The sequence below is a fragment of the Glandiceps talaboti genome, chromosome 6 (assembly GCF_964340395.1).
Source record: "Glandiceps talaboti chromosome 6, keGlaTala1.1, whole genome shotgun sequence".
Taxonomy (NCBI): domain Eukaryota; kingdom Metazoa; phylum Hemichordata; class Enteropneusta; family Spengelidae; genus Glandiceps; species Glandiceps talaboti.
In genome coordinates, this window is record NC_135554.1 from 26,342,017 (window position 1) to 26,368,214 (window position 26,198).

General features: G+C 34.2%; 1 protein-coding gene across 4 annotated transcripts in view; it reads left to right on the forward strand.

The window, feature by feature from the left end:
* Positions 1-3,591: 3,591 nt before the first annotated feature.
* The window catches only part of LOC144437081 (choline transporter-like protein 1), a 35,174-nt gene continuing 12,567 nt past the window's right edge, over positions 3,592-26,198 (forward strand). For all 4 annotated transcript variants that reach the window (XM_078125952.1, XM_078125951.1, XM_078125949.1 and 1 more), the window contains exons 1-11: positions 3,592-3,663; positions 8,226-8,493; positions 19,408-19,500; positions 20,181-20,323; positions 21,256-21,471; positions 21,984-22,150; positions 22,902-22,991; positions 23,921-24,060; positions 24,430-24,616; positions 25,089-25,257; positions 25,594-25,734. In XM_078125952.1, coding sequence (XP_077982078.1) covers positions 8,455-8,493; positions 19,408-19,500; positions 20,181-20,323; positions 21,256-21,471; positions 21,984-22,150; positions 22,902-22,991; positions 23,921-24,060; positions 24,430-24,616; positions 25,089-25,257; positions 25,594-25,734 — 1,385 coding nt within the window. In that variant the 5' untranslated portion in view covers positions 3,592-3,663; positions 8,226-8,454. The remainder of the gene's footprint in view (positions 3,664-8,225; positions 8,494-19,407; positions 19,501-20,180; positions 20,324-21,255; positions 21,472-21,983; positions 22,151-22,901; positions 22,992-23,920; positions 24,061-24,429; positions 24,617-25,088; positions 25,258-25,593; positions 25,735-26,198) is intronic.

The window sequence follows — 26,198 nt, forward strand, 5'->3', positions numbered from 1 at the left end:
ATGAATAAGACTAATAGAATTATGAGAAAATCTCTTTCCATTTTTCAATAGAGAAATTCATTTGTAAGTTATTGGTCTGACCTTTGACCTCTGACCTATGCTCCATGTTTGTACCAAAAAACTTGGCCAATGTCAAAAGTAATAACTGCGTGTTTGTTTAGTGATAGGAATGACTTAGTCTTGTCTTGTCTTGTCTCCTACTGTACTTAATGCCCTTTGTGGCTATACACATAGTCCGTCATACATCACAGCTAATAATTTGCCTCTTCAATTTCAAAGTTTAGCAGTGATAGCATGATAGCAAATCTCCATACACATCATTTTGCTATAATAACATTGTGTTAAACTTAGCAAAACTCTCTACACATCATTTTGCTGTAATAACTTTTAGTTAAACTTAGCAAAATTCTATACACTTCATTTTGCTATAATAACATTATGTTAAACTTAGCAAAACTCTCTACACTTCATTTTGTCATACTAACATGTAGAGATGACTTATTTATTTATTTTCTTACATTTCTAGTCATGTGTTCCTATATCAGTAAGAAATCTCTAATTTTATAGGTAATGTTTGTTAAATTTGTTTATAGTTCATGGTAGAAACATTATATTGTATATTACCAGTATACAGGATTATACTTCCATTACATGATAGATATGTTTAGCTTTAATTGGTGCTATTTGTATTGGAACCTATTCATTATATCAACTACGCATTATTGCAGAGTAACAAAATTACTGTATAGGTGTACATGTACTATGTATTGTTATCAATCAATCAATCAATCAATCCACCCTGTGTACGCTACTATACTTATCACTCATTATAACTATCATACATAGCATTTTGAATTCAATGTCATAGTTTCACTGTATTCACCATTGCTTAGTCTGAAAGATCCAGTCTTTGGTCCACTTGTGTAATCACTTGCTATGGGTTGAGGCATATTACATGTGTGGAATCAACCACTTGCTACGGGTTGAGGCATAGTACATGTGTGGAAACAACCACTTGATCTGGTTACACATTACTTTGTCTGAAAGATTCAGCTGTTGGTCCACTATGCAACCCATTAGAGAGAGATGAGTTGAAACAATGAATTGATCTGTCAGGCTACACATTGCTATCATGTGTGTGAGAGAACAACTCTTATCATTCATGTGACTGAAATTTAGTAGTCTACACCAATGCATTCCCTGACATGTAATAATTAGATAAGAGTGACCTAAGGGGTCCTGTCATTGCGAGTCAGATGATGAACAGCTGCTACTGTCCATGTTACTGAAATCTGGTAGTCTACACCAATGCATTTCCTGACATGTAATAATTAGATAGGAGTGACCTAAGGGGTCCTGTCACCCACTGCGTGCCAAATGATGAATAGTGAAGAAACACTAAGGTCACTAGTATTTTCCATCTGAACAAAGAAAAATATTGGGAAAATACTGTAATTACAGTATAGCTTTACATCCATTACAAAATTGGAAAAAGTAATTTTGATCTATTTGACTCTGTTTGGAGTACCACAGAATAATTGACACAGAGGCACATTGTTATGATGTAGAACAACCAGGGTTAAAAGTTCCATATTGTTTATTTGACAGCATTCAACTTGGTTTACGTGACATCAAATAAACTTTAATTTGATTTTCTGTCAACACAATGACCAGCATCAAGGTTTCAGACAAATACTAGAACACAAATCACAATTTTTGAATACTAGTATATAGTTTCATTTATGAGATAAATGTTTTTATCGTATATTTATATGTGTAGTTTGTATTGTACATTGATTTCAATCAGCTCAGGTTGCATCGTTATTAGATTGTAATGAAAGCACATAATTGATTTAATAGAGTACAGAAGTTTTGTAGACTTTTAAGTCAGTTTAGTTGATATCAGTACTATCATTACAACATAGTGCCGCCTAATTCATTCTGGTTTTGTAGTAACAAAAATGCTGTTTGGTGTTGTACCATGATTGTTAGTAAAATCAAATATGTGATGATTTAGTAGTTGTATATATATGTCTAGGAATGTAAACTATTTTGTACTTAGCAAGAAACTACAGTCGTGTAAATTGATTAGAATTGAAGAACTTTCATGAAAGTGTAGTAATATAATATAATATGTATCTATCCAATGTATACAAGCACTGTACTTATTTTATACTTATTGTTGTGTCTAGTCAATTATTATGACTTGCCAATTTTCTTTGCCACTACATTTACTAGTTTATTAATTCTAATCTGATAATAGATGATGACACTCCAATAGATCCTAGTTTCTAATAGAAGTAACATCTTTGTTAATATATCAAATTTGGATAATGTTTTGTTTTGTTAATATTAAACTTCAATGACGCCTTGTACTAAAAGAAGCCTACCATCCCTCCCTAGCAAACTCTAATTAAAAGAATTGGTGATGCTGAACCCCCCCCCCCCCCCCCGATCTTTGTAAATAGAGATGGTGATAACAAACTGCTGCTCCCAAACAAGTCCTTGCTAATAGAGGTGTTGATATGTAACAGCTTAGTTGGTAATAGCTAACAACTAACTACCCCCTCTATAGATCCTTTCCCAGAATTACAATTGGTCCAGTTTTCTTCAGTTTGTCTTGATTATAATATCTCATACAGCTGACATTCTGTAAGGTTGCTTTAGTGAAATGTATACACATACATTTGTAAAAAGTTATTTCTAGTGAAAAAAAGACAAAGAAATGTAATTATATTGAAAAAAAGACAAAGAAATGTAATTATTAATAAACTGATTTCTAGATAGTTTTGTCTATGAATTTTGTTTTAAGGATATGTAATCAGTCCCCTTACATATTTGTCATAAAGGTGGCTGCAATGTATTTATTTTAAAAGTGATTAAATAAATTATCTTTCTAATAATTTGACTCTGTGTTATTATGTGCAACTTTGGAGGAAATTGTGATCTCTCAGTGTACTCGGCTAGGTAATGGGTACGTGCATACCCTGGAGGATTAAAATTACAACCACAAATGCAAAAAGTAGGCGTCAAAAGTGTACATTATAGCCCAAAGCTAAGGGTTAAATAGCTACATTCAGTCCAAAACTCGGAGTCAAAAGCCTCAGAAAAATGTACAAATCTGCAATCTGGAAAGAAGTGTTTTCAGAAAATCCTTGGATGAAATTGCAACTTGGAAACTACGCTGTCCAAAATATTGGGTCGGGGGTGGGGGTAACTGGTCCTGGTTGTACACACTTTCAATGGGGGGGGGGGGGGTCAACCTTAATACTTAAAAATGCTTGGCCTTTTTATATTTGGTTCAATTGTCACTTTTGGTGTCTGGTTGTGAAAATGATCAGATCAGCCATGTACAAATTAGATGTAAAAAATGGTAAAAAAAATGAGTCTTAGAATTAATTGGGATGTTCTAGTGATGCATATATAAATGAAAAATTGTTCAAGACGAGATGACCCATCATTTACATGTAATTTCTTTCTTGTTTGTGTCTCTTACACTTTCTCCATCAGTCATATACTTTTTATTTAGGAAGTGCGCCCCCAACATGATAAACTATAGTAATTTCCCACAATGCTTTGGCAGACAGCCCATGTAAATAATGTATCAACATTGAAAGAGTGAGGACAGCACCTGACTGGTCTTGAATTTCATCTCTGCATGTGGTGAGTGAAAGTTCGCGTTTTTATCATACGCCAAAATATCTCAGCCGTTATTAAAAAGCGGCTACTTTACACTGGTATAACATTGCAAGGCGTAAGACTACAGCATGTCATGGCAGCTACCCTACACTGCTCAGTGCTACACGATCTCGACGTGCCTGGTTTATTATGACAGTGTGTACATGAAACTACTTTGATCGTAGTATATTACTAGTGATTACCTTTCTCACATTTTAGCTAGGCAAGCAAATAAAGTAACCCGTGAACAGTGGGTTCTTTGAATGTTACACGTTTAGCTCATCAATTTTGTGATATATTGAATTCCAGCACGGTGAGGGAGTATTGCATAAGTGAAATTGAAATTGTTATGAATGTTATACATGACTAGATTTGTGGTATAAATGTTTATTTTACAAGATGCGGTTACCTTTTTAAAAAAATCTTCAGCATTGTACGTTTAGTATTTTTTTGTTACAAAATCATCCCTACCTTTCAAGGGGAAATTAAAGTGTCTGTCATTTAATATTTCTTTATTTTTATCCTCGCTTCCTAAAACAATCAAAGATCAGAAGACTAAACTACGAAGTTATACATTGATCATGGGTCTATTAATTATCTCAATAATAGATCCATGCATTGATCAATAATATATTGGCATATACTACACCAAAGTCCTGATATTGTTATAAAAACGTTATTATGGGCTCTGAGTCCCAAAGAACAGTGAAAACACATCATAAAACAACTTGTATTTCACACGTCAAATTATGATTGTGTGTATGTACAGTGAAATTTTTGTATAGAAATTTATGGCAACTGTGTATTTTGCCACAGAGGACATGAATAAATAGGTAAATGTTAGATGTTGTGGCTCTTTTAAAGTTACTATACTATTTATTCAATTTTGTTGAATAAATTTATTGTGTTAGTATAAAACTGGATTTCTAACTTACAGACTGCATTATGTAGTCTGAAATGAAAGGGGGGGGGGGTTAGAAAAGAAAAAGCTATTTAAATCTTGAACAATCTCACCACACTTTTCTTTTTTCAGTTTATACTTAAAATCTTGCTGGCTATTAGTTGTCATAAGCCCTGCTGTAATAGTTCTCATGGTGTTACTTCATTTTGTTTTACGATTGGGTTAAGTTAGTCTAGACGAAAGGAAACAAAAACTAAACTTAAAACACAGTGTTGTGTCTATTTGCACAAATGAGTCACCCAGACAACTTTGTCATAAATGTTACAGTAATTCAATTATGTATAATCATTATTTACTCCATAATATAATTATTTCATAAAGGAAGTTTAATTATGAAATGTTTTAAGAGACTGTAAAATATGTGTTGTTAAATTGTTCAGACGTGTCAGACTTCTGAACATGGCACAAATCTTACAGAATAATGAAATAGTTTATAGCAGGGTTGGATTTATTATGATGTTGGAATTGTGACTGGGATACTGCAATAACAAAATATTAAAATATTTTTATATCTCAACAGTGCTAGTTAGTTACATTGAGATGTAAGCTTTATTCAGTCTCAACAAAAACATGATAATATTACAGTGGTAAACATGTTTGGCTTCAGACACAGTCTGGCTTGTGTATAGACTCACAGAAAGATAAAAACCAAACACTTAACTATGTGCATGTGTCAATAGTCAACTCAATGAATACCAGCCATATCATTTACTAACTGACAAATCATACATATAACTTGGCAACAATTGAAATGCATTCATAGTTTGGATTAGCATATATATATATGTAAATTTTTACTATTTTGCAATTAATTTATTGCTTGTTAGCCAAGTAGATTAGAGTTTAACAATGCATGTCTTTTAATTTATGTAGCACTAAAATTGTCACACTAAATTGTGTTCATGCAATGTCAGTTATTACCCTGAGCACAATACAACAACCCCTTCACTGCCTCAACTATCTGGAGAACAAACAATCCATTGTAGCCACTGTGGGGGAAAGCATAGTTGCATTAAATCCGTCACAAAACAGCTACCCCTATCCTACAAGATCCTCATTTCTACAGCTGGTATTGACAAACACAGTGGTAGTTCAAATGTCCATTCAGATACAAATGGCAGCAAGACTTGAACTGACAGTATGCAAATTACAAGTTACATGTAGCCTCTATTCAACCACCAGGTTTAAACATACAATAAAATGTTTGTATGGTATTAAAAAAACAGGCAGGACTGTTTTTATGTACAGACACCATCTTGGACAGGGTCAAGAACTTGGTAAACTAGTGAATGAGTTATGACCCAAACAGTAAACTAAAACAGAGCAAGGAATTTATCACCCACATGAAGTAGACCATATAGATACACAACACCTATAGAAATAAAGTGTTATTTCACGTGAGTGGCGTTTTGATGGTTTTTAAGTCACAAATGTAATCACCGCCCAACTGCTATGTACATGTACATGCATATACTATTAATCAGTCAAACCTTAGTGGCTATATAGCAAACAAGGCTTAGTATTGGTAGGTTGATGACATCTAGTGTAAAAAGGTCACAGCAGCTTGTTTTACTAAATGCAATTCTATGGAGTATGGAATGTAGTCATACAGGGTCATTCTATTAGAGACCAATACATAAGTTAGGTGAGGTGCTGTGTGGATTATAAATTAGAGATTTGAAAGCAAGTTCTTACAAGTTGAGCCATACCATACATTAGAATGCTATTAACCTGTCCATTATATCACTGTCATTGACAATCGTTAATTGAAAAAAATAAACTGTATGTGCCTTACATTTGAAAATTTAGCGAATGATTTAAAATTCATATCTTTAATGACTAACAACAATGTTATTATTATTAATGTAGCACAATATGTTCAGACGTGAGACAGTAACACCTCCTCTTATAACTCATTTGACACGTTACATGTAGTATGTTTACATTTTGTAATGGATTATTATTATTTTTTATATATTTATATATCTATATATATATTTTTTAAAATAGTTATTACCATTTTATTAATTTTAACTTTTTAAAACTTTCTACTGTATACTTTAAATTTCTTTTATTTTACTTATTTCTGTGCTTTGTAACCTAAATAATAATTCCTCTGAGAATTATTATGTTTTGGAATAAATATTAGAATACTAGCTGTATTACACTACAATATCTTTTTAACTTGTTAATTCTTACTGGTAATGGTTTCAAGACCCAGTGTTGCAGCCAGCCTTTTGAAAGAGTGGAACATAGTGTCCCGAGACTTTCATTTTTCTGGGTCATCATAAATTTTTTGGGGACATTACAAAAAAAGCGCCAATGGTATTGTAGCACAACTGTACAGTTTTTTAAAATATTTACCCTCATGCTGATCCATGCTAGGTATTTGCTGAATGATTATGCAGTTGCCTATCCAACCCTGTTGTTATCTATGCAATATACGGGGATCATTTGGCTGTTGCTATACATGTAGGTATGGTCATGTTGCTAAACAGATTTGCATACAATTTTAGTGTAGTCATCTATGACCCGTTACTTCCAAAATTGTGGGTCAGGTCCAAAAAAATGTGTGTCAAATGACCCCAAAAACCCCCTCTGGCTAAAACACTGAAGACTTGTTTTAATATTACACTTCTTGTAAATTGTATGTTGTTTGTAGAAATTAGCAGTATAAATTTCTAATCTACAAATGAGTATTTTTTTCTTACAATACTGTAATGATTTCAAGACGTGTTGTAACATACAACATTGTATGTTGTTTGAACAAATGAAGCCCTTTGTAAATTTTGTGTTTATTTTCTTCTAGTTTGATATACTTGTACATGTATACATACACTATGATAAGATAGAATCCCAATATTTTCAGCCAAGGAAAATATGAGTGAACTAAGGGGCCTTGTCACTACAAGTTGATAGACATATAGTGGCAAAACCCTCAGGTTAAGAGTATTTCTGACTATATGAAGAAAAATATTGGGGAATAATATTATTATACCTGTTCAAGCATAATTCATGAAATATAAGGAACAATAATGGAATGTTTTTTATTCATATTTCCAGTGTCGTAGAACCAATGACATTATCATAGACACATTACGAGTTGTTGCAACATTGAATAACCAGATTATAAAGATTCATATATTTGGTATGAATGTGTTCAACCTGTGGCATGTTTGTATGTGTGTGTGGCATAATTAGATATTTTCCCCAATATTTTCTTGTTCAGCTGAGAAAAATGTGAGTGACCTAAGGGGCCTTGTCAGTATGAGTTGCTAGACAAGTAGTGACAAACCCTTTGGTCACAAGTATTTTCCGGCAGAATGAAGAAAACTGTTAGGTGATAATTTAATTATACATATGTACCTCCTCAAGAAGCATAATTTATGAAAAATCAGGAAGAATAACGAGATTTGAACTGTTTTGGCATATTTTAAACACTGCAAATTCATTGACATAGACAAGGGTTATATAATCCATATTTTTTGTTCAGAGGCACTAACTTGGCTTGAGAATGGTATAATGCTAATTATTGGATGATTTGTGAGTCATCTTTGTAATCTATCATTTTTTTCTATTTTTACAGACACTCACAGTAATGCAAGACCTTGATGACCTCTCTGACATTGTACATCAATAGCTAAAACACAATCAAAATACCTGCTGTGTTGAACAATACCCTAGTGTATTTGACAAGTACAATAACACTGTGTGTAACAGCTTTATTCCTGGAGGACTTTGTGGGTGGCAGACCTATTCGTGGAGGATATCCAGTGTTTTATCAACTGTGTGTGTAGTAACAGAAGCATAGCAAAATGGTGATGTCCTGGTGTTGTTGTAGACAGGAGGAAGCGGTAAGTTCATAAAATTAATGTTACACATAGGGATTTGGGTCATTATGTTTCACAGGGAAAAACTGACCGATGCTACTTTAGCCAGAGAGAAATTTAGTAAGGCAGAGTTTCCCAGGGAAAGACACAGATGAAGAGGTATTAGGCATCACAGGGAAGGAATTGTGATGCTACTGCAGCCAGACTGAGACAGTATGTAGGGTTACAGTATTGCATGACTAGTCTTGGTATCCATTGGACATACATGTCTTGTAATGTGCATGTATACAGTTCTATGCTGTTTGACAATACATATAAAAACAAGAATGAGTCAGTTTGGCCTCTATGAGGACAGTTGAATAGATCTGATTACATCACAGGGTATACAACCTTGTAACGATTGTGTTGTTGCCAAAAATAATTCCACCATAAGGTTATATTTTTAACAAAGTATTTTTAAAGCGCTAGTGAATGATAGATTTTATAAAATGATTATGGAAATGTGATACAGACTTTAGTTACTGTAATATTTGTGGTTCCATTGCACTGTTTAGAGCATGTTTTCACTTATTTGGTATTCATTTAATTCAAATAAAATAACAAGAATTGTTCTAAACAAATCAATCTAATAACTGTCTTTAGGTGTGAAACTGAAATGTTATACATGTATGTCATATAGTAGTTACCAGTCAGTGTGTTTGCTAAGGTTGGGGTAGCCATGGGATAATAGAAAGAGGGAAAGGGTTTGCTAAGATTGGGGTACCCAACAGAATAATAGAAAGAGGAAATGGGTAAAATTTGCATAGTTTCCCATACAAGCTATCATACTTTTGTTGGGAAACTATGGTAGATTTTACCTGCCCACCGCCCTTAATGCAAACACAGTTCTGCCAATGTAGTTTACCTATCAGTCTGTACACACACATACATGTACATGATCATATATATATAAAATCCTGTAGCTGTTAAACAACCACACACAGTCATTCCAGAATTCACATGATGACATTTAAGTACATTTATAGACTATTGATATACATGTACATGTATTGAAACAGAAAATGAAACACATGAAGTCTTGCTTCAGGTAACAGTTTTGATTAGATTCCACAAGTTTTTTTTTGAGGAACAGGAAGTATTAACAACTGTTTGCTGAAGGCTGAATAAGTACATAAATACGAAAATACAAATTAAATACATTTTGGTTGTCTACATACATGTCCTTATTGTCACAGTTACCATGTGTACATTTTGCATCACTTGACCAGTCAGCAAATCACAGGTTTACAAAGAAATGAATAACATACATACATACAATAAATGTGGATATTCTCAGGTTGTGTATTTTGTATTTGATGTGAATGTAATTATAGTTAAGGTATCATTTTGTATGTATATATTTTGTTTTTGTTTCTGTTTCTGTATGTACATTTTGTACATATTGACTCTAGATAACATGTTGTTATGACATCCAACATTCAATCTTCAGCCTTGAAGATATATATACAATTTATGATATGTGTACATAACCTTGGTGACCTTCTACACATTGTATAAGTCAGTATTATTACATTTTGATGTTTACTTTAGCATAGTACATATTTTGACAATTTGTCAAAGTACACAGTCTTTACTGTTTACTGTTTCCCAATGTTATAATTACTAGAGGTGTTTTGTTACATGTAAGGGGCTGTATTAATGTATAGTCTATGTAGCTATGGGGTGTTATAGCATAGGCCAGAATCCATGCTAGCTACAAAGTATTAGGGTGACTCAATTATTTTTGTTAGCAACTTTTTTGTAGCAACTATGGGTTGGTCAGTCGATTTAAAAAAAAAGTATTAAAAAAATCATCATCTTGTTTTTCTGCCTATCCTTTTCCTCCTCTCTATCTTCTTTTTAATATTGGATTCCTGGTAACAAGCCCTTTCCCAGCTTCTCTACACAATTGGCATGCTTAAAATCACAAAGCCATTGTTTTTCCTCTAACCCCCCCCCCCCCCCTCCTTGAATACCTTCCATCATGAAAGAATGCGCTGCTCATGAACAAGTGTTGCTGCCACCGTCATGACTGTAGATGACATCACAGTCCAGACACTTGCTTATTCTTGCCAGAGGGTGGTATTCAACAAAATATTAGATGCGGACGAAAATAATTGTTTTGATGTTGGAGCTAAAAATTTATGTCTTGTTTAAATTCTGGTAATGAAAACAGAAAATATATAAGGTAAATCCTTAAAGCATAGTCAAGAATTCATGCTAGCAGTTCAAGTTACAGCATAACCCAAGAATCCATGATACAACTGAAGCTAAATATACCAGAGTATATGTTTCATTAAGTCATACAAGCTAATCTGCAGTACCAGTATTCAAATATGAGGCTTATACTGGATAATCCCCCCCCCCTCCATGTCTGAAATGGAAACTACATAAATATATACAAAATACATATATATCAAAGTCTTGATGTACACTACAAAAATAATTCCCCCATAAATTATTTTATTTGGTTTGCATGAAATAAAGGAATACCTGCATAATTAACTTCTGTATTGTCTTATAAATTCATAATGCTATGTAAAGCCTTGTACATACATGTCAACAATGTATACATTGACATAGTGCTATTCTACAGTATATGGTACATGTAGGTATTCAGAAATCATCAAAGCATATTTGAGTTCCTTAAATGTTTCCATTTGGTGTCTCTAGTTTTTTGATGATTGTTCAAATTTGAATACATGTATGTTAATTCTCTCTCTACCTGAGGGTGGAGATGGTGGGAGTGGTTGTTTTGTGGCGGTATTTGTTTGTACACAAATAACTATTAGTTGGAAAACAAGATTTATTGCCCAGCCATGAGGGCTCTATAAGACATCTGTTATCCAAGGCTAAAAGCTGAGGGAAAGTTGTTGGATAACAGCACAAGGGGTAATCAGGCCAGTAAATAAGTAAAACCATGTCACATCACATTCTCAGGAATTTAACAAAGGTGATGTGTTCCAACAAAGTCCATACCATGTGACATGATTTAAGCCAATCCCTGAAGGGTATAAGTAAATGATGTGACATGATTTAAGCCAATCCCTGAAGGGTATAAGTAAATGATGTGTCATGATTTTAGCCAATCACTGAAGGGTATAAGTAAATGATGTGACATGATTTAAGCCAATCCCTGAAGGGTATAAGTAAATGATGTGTCATGATTTTAGCCAATCACTGAAGGGTATAAGTAAATGATGTGTCATGATTTTAGCCAATCACTGAAGGGTATAAGTAAATGATGTGTCATGATTTTAGCCAATCACTGAAGGGTATAAGTAAATGATGTGTCATGATTTTAGCCAATCACTGAAGGGTATAAGTAAATGATGTGTCATGATTTTAGCCAATCACTGAAGGGTATAAGTAAATGATGTGTCATGATTTTAGCCAATCACTGAAGGGTATAAGTAAATGATGTGTCATGATTTTAGCTACTGTAACTGTTCAATTGCATACTCTAGTAATGGTATTTCAGTGCAGACAGACAAATATACAACTTTCAAATTAATTGTCATTTCCACTAATATCTTTTGGATGTTTGAATGTCAACAAATTAACTAGATTTATTGTAAATGTATATTGACATGGTAGAATATAATTATACCTGTAATTTATCAATGTCACTTTAAGTGTTTTATCTTTATCTAGTTAATATTGAATCCATGTTTCAAAGTCCTTTCATGTCATCATTTTGTCATTTGACTTTCAGCAGTTCTTTAAAAAAATTCTCCAATGAGGTATGTAAGAACAAATGAAGTGAAATGGAATAATCAGTTCACATTCATGTACATCATTCAGACAGATATACATTGGTATAGCTAGGTACATGTATCTGAGTGCACCCATGTGAAACACAGAGAATTAATGTTAGTGTGTACACCCAGATTTGAAATATGTGTATGGTTGGTTACATGCAAAGTAAAAATACAGCTCTTGAAATAAGTAGTGGATTTCACTTGTCAGTTGTGATGACTTTTAGTGATAGGATGCAGACAGTCAAAGAATCTGTGATGTGTACATGTACCTCTTACAGTAGCAAATAGCATATTTCAATGGTGGATGTAGCTGGCTATGTTGTGTGTTGAAACTGAATTGTAGGTTTGTATCCAATTATAATTGAAACATGTTACTTGTAAACTGCAACCATAATTGGCCAGACACATGAGACAGTGGAGTAGGTAATCTTAAACTAGTGGACTAATTGGTGAGATTAAAGTTAGGACTAATTGTTGAGATAAAAGTTGGGACTAATTGGTCTGATAAAGTTTTACAATGATTGGCTAGTAGTCTGTAGGAGTCAAGTTGAAGTGACCTTAGGTAGATTACATGTAATGGATCCATACCAAACTTCATTGTACATCACTGCAGCCTGCCAGCATTTTTCCTTTCTATCTGTTAATCCATGTGATATCATCTGAAAGTTTTCCCAGTGGTTTAGTACTTGTCCCAGATGTCTAGGAATAAGGTGGTATGTACATTTATCGTAATTTGTTTAGTATTCCAGTGGATGCTGAAATAATTGACAGGAATCATAGAATTTGTAAATACTACTTCCGTTGATGTAAGGTGTGAGATTAATAGTTCTATGTAGGTTAAACAACTTGGTTCTTTTTGTGTGGGGGTGGGAGTGGGGTTATTTAACCATTTTATAGTTCTCATCCAACAAAAAATGATTTCGGGAATTTACTTGTATAAAATACAAATATTTCTAAAAAATATAAATTTGAGAAATTGAAGATTTTTTAGTAAATGAGGTCTAACTAAAAGAATTTAGTTTGTTATCCATTTGTTATTAAAAATTATTTTAACGGTTCACGGCTGTACCAAACCAACATTGAACTATCGATCTCATTCCCCAACTAATGTTTATCGTACATAGATTTGTGAACACCACTAGGAATATCAGGCTGTGCTCAGACTCAATTTAGAAAGAGAGACATTTTGCTTGACATGAGATATCTTTCTTCGAAACTGAATTATAACTGACATATCTTTTCTTCAATTCTTTTAGACAATTTAGTGCCTTTAAAATATTTGCTTTTGAAAAAATAATCAACAATACATTTAGATTTGAAGGAAAAGTTCAGAATTGTCTAAGTAGATGTGATATTCCAATGAGTCATAAAAATGTTCATGATCCATGTACTAGAACGTTGTAATATGTTTGTGAAATGACTGGTAAACTGTAACTGTTACTTCTACACTTTACACTATTAGTCTAGTTCCTGAAGACTGTATTCTAATTTTACACTACGTTATCTTCACACATTACATCTAGTCAATGTCGTTAATCTCGCACAGAATTCTGTGCTCCCCTTACAGCTTTCATATAAATATGATGACGTTGTCGCGTCCTTGTATGATTTTAGTTTCTGTAGACTGGAGGTGGAGCTTGGTTTTTATGTTTTAACGGTTCACAGTTGTACCAAATGAATATTAATGAGTGATGACAAGGGCCTGTCAATTTGTGATGGACTACTTAACTGACATGAGCTTTTTGCGCTTCACCCAGCGCAGGGTTGAACCACATTTAACGCCCAGAGTAATGAGATTGACTAGATGTAATGTGTGAAGATAATGTAGTGTAAAATTGGAATACAGTCGTCAGGAACTAGACTAGTACACTATGTACATAATATATCGCCAATCAATATAGCATTTATATGATGTAATGTAGTGAATGTACTCAGTTTCCACTGAACTAAATTTGACCCCTGACTATCACTCATTCTTAGCCCACATTGCAAATATTGCATTGGTGTTATTTTACATAATACATACATACCAAACTCTAACAATAAAAACAGCATCAAATATGTTCTCTTTTCTGTCTGATCAATATTTAGATGACTTCGATTTTTGTCAAGCAAGGAATTGGTTGTGGTAATATGTACCCTATAATAAATGATTTTATTGAATCATAGCCAGTGGAGAGACATATTGTCTATCAATTAAGTTGACTTCACATATTATCTTAATCTCATTAACGAAAAAGCTAAAAGTAATTTTTATTTCAGTGTGTGGATATCGGACATGTTTACGGACACACTTTGATGCTGTATGAATTAAAAAAATAACATCTGTACTAAGACGTACTGACTATAACAGCTAGTAACAGCTGGTGATAAAACATTTTCATTCTTTTCACACTGCTATGGTATGTAATGTAGCATTGGAACTGTTGCTGGTACACATTCCATTTCTGTGTTTCAATTTGTCTGGTGTGGATTTCAATTCCTTACCACTGTATAATTGGTAACATGCAATGTATGCAGTAGGACAGTTTAGTTGAGGACAGGTACATGTACATGTAGTTGGATCAAGTATACAAAATGAAAATGAAATGTGAATTGTTTGCATAGTGCCAATTAATGCATCTCAACTGACAGTAGTGCATAATATAAAAGTATGAAAAATTCAAAATTATTACAAGCTAATTGCTCATTTTACAAAAAATGAAAATATTCATAATTGTATTCCCAATTTGATATTGGGTGAAAAAATTAATTTGACATGATACTAGGTACGTAATTACAGGTGGACATCTGTCATTCAAACAGGTGCTGCATCACTCAGAAAAGATATCTATAGAACCCAATGACACCTAATTCATATAATTATTTACAGCCCATAGTAAACACACTACTAAAGTACATCCTGTCTATCCATATATAGTATTTCTCCTACATGTAGGTACATGTATGTCAGATATTTTTCACTCATTGTTTTTGTTAAGACAAAGAAAGTAAAGGGTAAATGTGATGTTATCACCATAGATTTCCCATAAACCCTTGTAAGAAATCCCCTCTTATGGCTGAGTGCATGTCAAGTACACAGGCCTTCTTCAAGGTATCATAGTTTGATAATAACCAAGGTGCTATTTTATCACCAAAATCATATTACATTGATAGCAGTAATCAGTACAAATATATCAAAGGCAGAAAATAAGTCTGACTTGACTTTTCCTTATAACAATACATGAAACAAATTTAAAACAATATGATGCACAGTTTCAAACCTGATATTAATATAACCAGCACATTCTCTAAAAGTCATTCAGTCTAACTATTGTATATTTTATGAATTGTCTGAAACCAGTTAATATACAAGGGGATATGTATTAAAATTCAGCAGATGTAACGGTTAGATATTTCTTGAATTGTGCAAGACCACTTACTATAGTATACGAGGGACATATATTGAAATTTAGCAGGTCTAAATTCTAGATATATTTCTTAATTGTTTGAACAAAGTTAATGTACGAGGGGCTGTATATGTTGAAATTCATTTGGTCTAACTGTTAGCTATTTCTTGAATTGTCAGAAACAAGTTAATGTATGAGGGAGGGAACATGTATTGAAATTTAGCAAGTTTTAAATTGAGATATTTCTTTAATTGTGTGCAAAACCATTTAGAGGGGACATAAATTGGAATTCTTTACGTGTATGTCTAACTTGTAGACATTTCTTTAATTGTGTAAGACTATTTAGTGTACGAGGGGACATGCATTGAAATTCTGTAGGTTTAACTGCTGAGTAATCATAATAAGAGAGTCATTTAAAACAAGTGTCTTCAATGTATGCATCAGGGTTCGTCTGTGGGAATGAGTCATCACCCAATGCTGTTTATAGTGATAATGATATATATAGCGTAGAGCTTGCAATGCAATGACTCATAGTAACTTGAAGCAGTGTAATTTCTTAAGACGTCATATATCATATCATAGCAAGTCAGTACACAGACACATAGCTGCTTTCTGTATATTTTGTAAATTTTGAAATTTTGAAATTGTAAATATTTGTAATTTTGAAAATGGTGCTAGACAGATCTTTATCCGAGACGTATGATGATTGCTGCTATAAAGTTAGAGAACTTCAAAGAAGGATAAGTGAGGTAGGACTTATTGTTTACTTATTGTTAGATATCAAAATTATCAAAATTATCACTAAATACCCATTTATTGGCAGTCTGTATACAAATGTACCTTATGTGATATGTCGGTGTTAAAATTATCAACAGATTTTATTTTTTTGATGGTTTTCTATGAAATAATTATGTATTCTGTGTTATTACGTCGTGTGTCCTTTGACATAATTTTATCGATATTTCACTCATTTACATCTTTTATGTAATCATAGTGATATTAATTTATTTCATTTATCTATCAAAACATCGATGTCAGTCTTCATAATTTGATTGGTTTCTATTCAGTATTATGATTTTAATTTTTAGAATTCTTATCGGGTTGAGTGTCTTCGGCGCTTCGCTGTTATTCATAATATCTGTATACAACGGATGTCATCACATATCTACATAGCCAGTATGATCACGTACAAATTCCACCATCTATACATGTATTATATATATATATATGTATACGTATGTGTTGTTATAGATCATATATATGTGAATAGAAGTATATAACTAATTTATAGATTTATCTGGTCTAATTCATCCACCTGTCTAAACATATTACCAATAATTCCCAAATCTATTTATGTTTATATACTAAATCTGTTCAAATCCATACAGACGACTTAGTACTTCTACTAATAATATACTAGTGCACTTTACTTGACTCAAAATTATGTGTACGTAGACATAACGTAAGGCCAATAAATACACATACATACATTTGTAGATATTGTTTAGAAATACCTTATTCTAAGCAATGTGTTTCTGTCTATCTATAAATTAAAGTAAGTAGTGTATTAAAACAATACATACAGCAGACATCACCCATGATATTCAATACATGATAGAATGGTATGTTTATACCGAGTGTCTCTAAACAACTGTTTATAAGCTAGTTGTCTGTCTAGGCATACATGTATGTATTAACGTCTCTTTGATTTATTGGTATCTGTCTGTCTGTCTGTCTGTCTGTCTGTCTCTCTGTCTGTCTGTCTGTCTGCCTGCCTGCCTGCCTGTCTGTCTGTCTGTCTGTCTGTCTGTCTGTCTGTCTGTCTGTCTGTCTGTCTGTCTGTCTGTCTGTCTGTCTGTCTGTCTGTCTGTCTCTCTGTCTGTCTGTCTCTGCCTGCCTGCCTGTCTGTCTGTCTGTCTGTCTGTCTGTCTGTCTGTCTGTCTGTCTGTCTGTCTGTCTGTCTGTCTGTCTGTCTGTCTGTCTGTCTGTCTGTCTCTCTGTCTGTCTGTCTCTGCCTGCCTGCCTGCCTGCCTGTCTGTCTGTCTGTCTGTCTGTCTGTCTGTCTGTCTGTCTGTCTGTCTGTCTGTCTGTCTGTCTGTCTGTCTGTCTGTCTGTCTGATTGACTCAATATACATATAGTATATCTACCTGATTGACTATATTGATCTGTATTTTGATGTCATTCTTTTAGTTTATCTCTAAGTCTATCTTTGAGTTGTTTGTCCATCTGTATATTATTGTGCAATACAATACAATACAACACAACACAACACAACACAACACAATACAATACAATACAATACAATACAATACAATACAATACAATACAATACAATACAATACAATACAATACAATACAATATAATATAATGACAGTTAATGTGACGTTATGCAATGTAATGTAATGTAATGTAATGTAATGTAGTTTAATGTAATGTAATGTAACGTAATGTAGTGTAATGTAATGTAGTGGGGTGTAGTGTGGTGTAATGTATGTTATGATGTAATGTTACATTGTTAGAGAAACAGGTGTGACAGTGAAACTTATGATTCATCATACTTAAGTATGCACAAGTTAGTCAGTGTTTTCCTACGTGCTGTATTAAGCTATAATACCTTTATCATCAACACTGTAGTTACCAGCCTTTGGTCAGAAATCCCTCTACTTTAAATTGTAGTTTATTTGCTGCAGGTACAATGTATGTATGTACATTGTATGTATAGGTATACATGTATGTATAGGTATACATGTATGTATGTACATTGTATGTATGCAGGTATACATGTATGTATGTATATGTATATATGCAGGTATACATGTATATGAGCTGAATGTGAATTGGATTGTAGAAGTTCTACTTTGATGTGATCACTGTATAGGACCCAATAGTGAATTACATCTTAATTGACAATATCTCAAATATTTGTCACTTTGCAAATTTTTATGTTACAGACAGACAGACAGACAGACAGACAGACAGACAGACAAACAAACAAACAAGAAATGAATGCTTTTGATCAAAAGACACTATGATTAAATTACACTGTCATGTACATTGCACACATAACGTATACACAGACATTGTCAACTGAAGTCTCTCATCAGTATGCTTAGTATCGGTATGTTTATAACTCAGTTTTAAATGTTGACTCATCCATCCATCCATCGTCCTTTACCCACATATTTATACATAGACAGATAATCAGCAATGATACACAGACATAATACTGTGTATGAGCACACAGGTACCAGTACATACACAGACAGACAGACAGACAGACAGACATACAGACAGACAGACAGACAGACAGACAGACAGACAGACAGACAGATAGACAGACAGACAGGCAGATGCACACAGGCAAACACAGAGCCACACACATTGACAAACATATGGACACCACCCACACATACACTTATGCACTCTCTTGTTCGTCTGTGAAATCTACAGTGGTTGATCTTCGCTGGGGGGGGGGGGGTGGGGTGCAAAATGATCTTTCTTCAGCCCTTTCAATCTGTAGCTGTGCGTCAGATTTCCTTGACAGTCAGTGGAATTGATGGACAAATGATATTGGCTATGTATTGGTGGTATAACCATCGCCATCCCATTCTAGTGCGCTTTCCATGCGTGGAATTGTATAGAACTAGTTGTTGGATTAGCTCTGTAGGGTCTCACACTCAAACACTGACTCACTTTTTGATATTTGTGTGTACTAAATGGGTATTTAATATATTCTGTTATTTTCAGAAACCAGTTGGTGGTAAGTGGTCAGCTTTGGGCCAAAGACAATGTACAGACTGTACCTGTGTCATCATATTCATACTGTTCTGGTGTGGTATGGTAAGTCAAATAAAAGTTGATATTAAACCCTCAGTGGTCATACACTGTACATCTCTAGTGCATAACTTTTGAGATGTTTACAAACAAAAATTGACTCTATAATTCAAATGTTTTGTGTTTTTTCAAGCTCCATGTATAATCCTAAGGTATATTTTGATATAATCTGTTCTCTTGTACGGATTTGATTTTGATTCTGTCTTGATCTCATTGCGCAGTAAAGCACACTGGTTGTCCAAGTCACATGTGCATGTCAGGGAGAGGGGGGGGGGGGACCCACACAATGGAGCTTTTACTTTTACTAAACAACAAGGGACAGAAAGAGAGGCAAATCATTACAAGAGAACAGAATCAAGATATATCTCAGAAGTACATATGATGTGTGAAATACCACATTCTTAACATCTTGGCATGTTAGTATCAAAATCTTTTTTGTAAATAACAAAAAAAGACATGTACATTGGAGATGCGCAATGCATGACCCCAATACTTTAGTAATCTGGATTTACTGTACCATATCATTTTCATACTGTCCTACTCAAAGTGACACTGCTGGGCAATCATTGTGATTAGTCAAATCAACACCAGCACAATTTATGATGGTCATATAAACTGCAATTTCATCCTTAGAATCTTAAAATTTCTCACTTTTAACACATTAAGTGTTTGTTTTTTCTTTACAGATATTCATAGCAGCATATGCCTTTACCACTGGCAATGTAGAACGACTAGTGTATGGCTATGATAGTTATGGCAACATATGCAACATGGAAAACCCACCTATTCCAGGGATATCCTTTTCTGGCATGAATATGACTGGAAGGCCGTAAGTACATGTAATCTCTGACAAGTTTGACATCATGTTTATAGAAGATTTTAACTTCCATTTCAAACCAACAAGACATGACAACAACAGGAAATTATAGTAAGATAATAAGATTTCATTCCGACTCAGGTTTAAGGAGATGTACTACAAAATGAGCATTTCCTGTGTCAAAAAATTCAAAAATTGTTGTGGGTGTCTTTGTAGGGTTATGTTACCTTTATTTCAATATACTTATTGTGTTACATCTATTACACAGAAGTAACAGTGTAGATATACTAACTAAACAAATATGGCAAGTTACATCTCACTATGTAAGTACAATAATGTACTAAACAAATTGCCAGCAAACGTCTTCATACACCACAAATGTATTAGTACTAGGTCTGTATAACAAATCAAGTCAGATAAGGCCAAGACAACAATGATATGTTGTCAATGTTTCAACACAATATCATAATTATTAATTTATTATTGCACCTTTATTACAATTTACAGACTCTAAGTCCAGATAATAACATAGCCACACAGTACAAGACCACTTTAATACACATTATACATTGTTAAAATAGATATATATATATATAATTACATAATATCAATATTTTTCTTTGTTCAGCTGAGGCAAATATGAGTGACCTAAGGGGGCCTTGTCACTACAAGTCACTGAATGAGTAGTGACAAACCCCTTAGGTCACGAGCATTTTCTGGCTGAATGAAGAAGAATATTGGGAATAATATAATTGTACCATCTCAAGGATATTTTATGAAAAATTAGAAAAAATGATGGCGATTTGACTCATTTGTCAAGCACCACAAAACTAGTGACGCTAAGACATTGGTTGTTTTGATGTAGAACAACCAGGGTATGTACCGGTAATCCATATTTTCTGTTCAAAGGCAATATAAGACCTGATATAAATGTTTCATTACAGTTATGTATTTTTCATGGATGTGTATAATCCTTCTGATTCAATGGAAATCTGTGTGAGTAAATGTCCTGATACAGACATGGAAAATATTGATGATGTCAAAGACTTCTCAGTCAGAACGGGATCTCGTCTATGTAGATATGATTATGATCCTCAGGCTTACGCCAGTGAAAACCAAGGCACTGTTGGACCATGTCCTAAAACACCAGTTATAGAAAGGTAAGAATTACAACTAAGTAATCTAGTGTGTAAGGTACAGTGTGTAAGGTACACCATGATGGGGTGCCCTCACACATTAGTTAACCCATTTGGAACATGCCAGTGAGGGCAAAGTGACACAACTTACTGTACAGTCTACTAATTACGTTGTGGTAAAGCCACCAAACGGATAGCTTGACAAAACCTGTTGATCTGAACAGGTGAAATGTTATTCGTAAAACACTCGTTACAAGTATTTTCTGACAGAATGAAGAAAAATATTGGGGATAGTGTATTTATAATTCCTAAAGCATAATTTATGAAAAATCAAGAAAAATAAAATTTTGACATACTTTGAGCACTGCAGAACCAGTGATGTAAATACAAATTAACATGACATGGAACAACCAGGGCATAACACCCATATTTTTGGTTTGAACACATTCAACCTGGCTTGTATGTGGTATGGAATCTTCTTTGCTACAAACACATTATTGGAAAGTGTTAACAAGGTGTGAATATTTTTTATATAGTAAACCCATTGTGAATCGATGTCTTCCTACCAACATCCAAGATCAACTGAGTAACTATGTGGATGAATTAGTGGACTGGTTAAATGCAGTTGATGTGTTTAATAAAGTGGTTGCCGATCTGTATGTAGCCCGGTATGAGATCCTGGGCATGTGTTTCATTGCATTTGGTGAGTACTTGTGATCTGTATGTAGCCCGGTATGTGAAATCATTGACATGTGTTTCATTGCATTTGGTGAGTACTTGATCTGTATGTAGCCTGGTATATGAAATCATTGTCATGTGTCTCATTGCATTTGGTGAGTACTTGATCTGAATGTAGCCCGGTATATGAAATCATTGTCATGTGTCTCATTGCATTTGGTGAGTACTTGATCTGTATGTAGCCCGGTATATGAAATCATTGTCATGTGTCTCATTGCATTTGGTGAGTACTTGATCTGTATGTAGCCCGGTATATGAAATCATTGTCATGTGTCTCATTGCATTTGGTGAGTACTTGATCTGAATGTAGCCTGGTGTATGAAATCATTGTCATGTGTTTCATTGCATTTGGTACATATTTGTGACAGTATGTGAATCACTACAGAGAGACATTACAGTACTTGTATATCACACTGCTTTGTGGCATGTCTGAAAGAATAAGACCTGTCTTGATGAAAGAGTTGAAGTGGAGGATGCATGGGGGTGTGATTATAGCTTAGTTTGACAATGATGTAAAGATAGGTCAGCCAAGGTCAAGTCTACAGCAGTGGAAATACCCAAGGCAATGTCCCATCACACAACATAGTACAGATAGTATTGTTCTAAACACAGTGAAAGTCTGTTGAAAAGTTGTTGGATAGATACGCACTTTATATAAAATGTTGTCATGTAAATACATAAAATAAGAATACCTTTGATTTTCTCTTGATGTATAGGTGTTGCAGTTATAATGGTGTTTTTGATCCGGTTTGTGGCAGCCATTATTGTCTGGTTGATATTGGCCTTAGCATTAGGTGGATCACTAGGTATGTCAGTAATCAGTTTCTGTTTTGTGTCTGTGTCTGTGTCTGTGTCTGTGTCTGTGTCTGTGTCTGTGTCTGTGTCTGTGTCTGTGTCTGTGTCTGTGTCTGTGTCTGTGTCTGTGTCTGTGCCTGTGTCTGTGTCTGTGTCTGTCTGTGTGTGTGTGTCTGTGTCTGTGTCTGTGTCTGTGTCTGTGTCTGTGTCTGTGTCTGTGTCTGTCTGTGTGTGTCTGTGTCTGTGTCTGTGTCTGTGTCTGTGTCTGTGTCTGTGTCTGTCTGTGTGTGTCTGTGTCTGTCTGTGTCTGTGTCTGTGTCTGTCTGTGTCTGTGTTTGTGCTGTCTGTGTCTGTGTCTGTGTCTGTGTCTGTGTCTGTGTCTGTCTGTGTCTGTGTCTGTGTCTGTGTCTGTGTCTGTGTCTGTGTCTGTGTCTGTGCGTGTCTGTGTCTGTGTCTGTGTCTGTGTCTGTCTGTGTCTGTGTCTGTGTCTGTGTCTGTGTTTGTGTTTGTGTCTGTATCTGTGTCTGTGTCTGTGTCTGTGTCTGTGTCTGTGTCTGTGTCTGTGTCTGTGTCTGTGTCTGTGTCTGTGTCTGTGTCCGTGTCTGTGTCTGGGTCTGTCTGCAGTGTGTTTGTTTCTGTGTCTGTTTCTGTTTCTGTTTCTGTGTCTGTGTCTGTGTCTGTGTCTGTGTCTGTGTCTGTGTCTGTGTCTGTGTCTGTGTCTAGGTCTGTCTGTCTGTCTGCAGTGTGTTTGTTTCTGTTTCTGTTTCTGTTTCTGTGTCTGTGTCTGTGTCTGTTTCTGTTTCTGTTTCTGTTTACTCTGTAATTCTAAGAAAATAGGTTAGAGTTCAGTAAGAGCTAGAGATCTTAATGGATAAGTTTGGATGTGGCAAAATTGAATTTCTATACACTAATGCACCTAAGTTGTGTTTTTCTTGATCAGCTGCAACTATTGCATTATGGTGGAACTATGGAAAGAGGAAATCTGCATTAGATAAAATACCAGAAGAACAGAGAGTAGACTCCCAGGAGAGCAATGTTACAGCCTTTCTTGTTTTCTCCATCATAGCTACAATCTTCACGGTAAGTCTGTATATATATATAGTCTATGGTAACTTTTATTTTTATTAACAAGTAAACACATCAAGTGTTTGTACTATTTATGTATGATGGTGATTTAATATATGGGGAAGTAACAGACACATGAACAGACTGGACATGATGTAGTAATCACTTATATTTACTCAGTTTGATAACACAATAAACAAACTTTTTACAAATTCTTTTAGATTTGTACAGTTATTGAGTCTGAATTTTCATAACACAAGTAATCTATGTTATTCCACATTTTTTTTTCAAGTAGAAAATCAGTTTATTGATTAAAATCCAAAATAAATACCCATTTTTCATCCTTATTTTAACTCCCAACTTGTTATTTTGTTATATTTACAGATTATACTCTTACTGATCATCATTGTCATGAGAAAGAGGATTGCCTTTACAATTGAGTTATTTCATCAAGCTGGCAAAGCACTGGCTAAGATGCCGTTATTACTAATCCAGCCACTATGGACATTTATTATGTTGATTTTATTCATTGCGTATTGGTGTGTGGTATTGGTGTTCATGTCAACAGCAGGTATGTCACATATCATATGTTGATTTTATTCATTGCGTATTGGTGCGTGGTATTGGTGTTCATGTCAACAGCAGGTATGTCACATATCATATGTTGATTTTATTCATTGTGTATTGGTGCGTGGTATTGGTGTTCATGTCAGCGGCAGGTATGTCACATATCATATGTTGATATTATTCATTGCGTATTGGTCTGTGGTATTGGTGTTCATGTCAACAGCAGGTATGTCACATATTGCCTATTGGTCTGTGGTATTAGTGTTCATGTTAACAGCAGGTATGTCACATATTGCATATTGGTCTGTGGTATTGATGTTCATGTCAACAGCAGGTATGTCACATATTGTGTATTGGTCTGTGGTATTGGTGTTCATGTCACCAGCATGAGTCTTCATCATAATATAAACAAAAGGAAGATTTTGATACATAGTATCTGTAGTGATATTACTTCTCTTATTGTGTTTCTTGTACAGGTAAACCTAAAGTTCATCCAGTGACTGGTTTTGTGAGCTATGAAGACCCAGAACCTGTCAAGTACTTCTGGTGGTATCACCTGGTTGGTTTATTTTGGACCTGTGAATTCATTCTTGCTTGTCAGCAGTTCATTGTGGCATCGTGTATTACAGAGTGGTACTTCACTAGGTAACTATCCAAATAAGCACTTAGAACACATTAATGTTCTGCTATGCATGTTTTCTGATTACATGAGACAATGTATGCACATGACAAGGACCTCCACTGAGTAATGAATGAATGAATGAACAACTTTCAACTCTGTGTTTCTTGTCAGTTACTCATAATGTTTGTAAATGTGAAATCATGAGATTATTCTCAAGAACTGAAAGTTTATGTAAATGCCTATATTTCCAGGAGTTGTATTGCCCTTTCATTAATTTTCAGTATTTGGGACAATTCCATGTTTATATGTTTGATGCCAAATACATAACTACATTTACATGGTTATTATTTGTCTTGCAGAGATAAGCAGTATTTCCGCTCACCAATCTTGAAATCTACTGGTCGACTTATCAGCTACCATCTTGGTTCCATGGTACTGGGTGCCTTCATTATCACCTTAGTCAAGATACCAAGGGCAATTCTTGCCTACATTCAACTCAAGTAAGTAATTAAGTGATGCAATAACAAGTGTGTAAAAGATAATTATAAATAGAATAGAATAGTAAGGTTTATATGCTACATTTCTTTATTCAAAATCTGTGTCGATAAAGTGACCAATTTCCGAAATTACATTAGTTTTATGTTGTTATCATATAGCAAGGGTGATTCTTTCAAAAAGCAATAAATCCATTATTTGTGTTGTGTATTATACTTATAAGTACAGGTACTATATACATTAAAGTTTATGCATTGTACCCCTAGTGGCAGATAAAGATAATACTTTTGTTTCTGACTCTTTATTAGATTTTTTATGTTTCATTTTACATTGCAGGACAGTATAGTCAAGGTTGCCCAGTGGATTCTGAAATGCTTGTCATAGTGTCTCTGAGCCCCCAGTGGCAGATGGAGATAATACTTTTGTTTATAGTTATTATTAGATTGTTATGTTTCATATTCTCATTTCA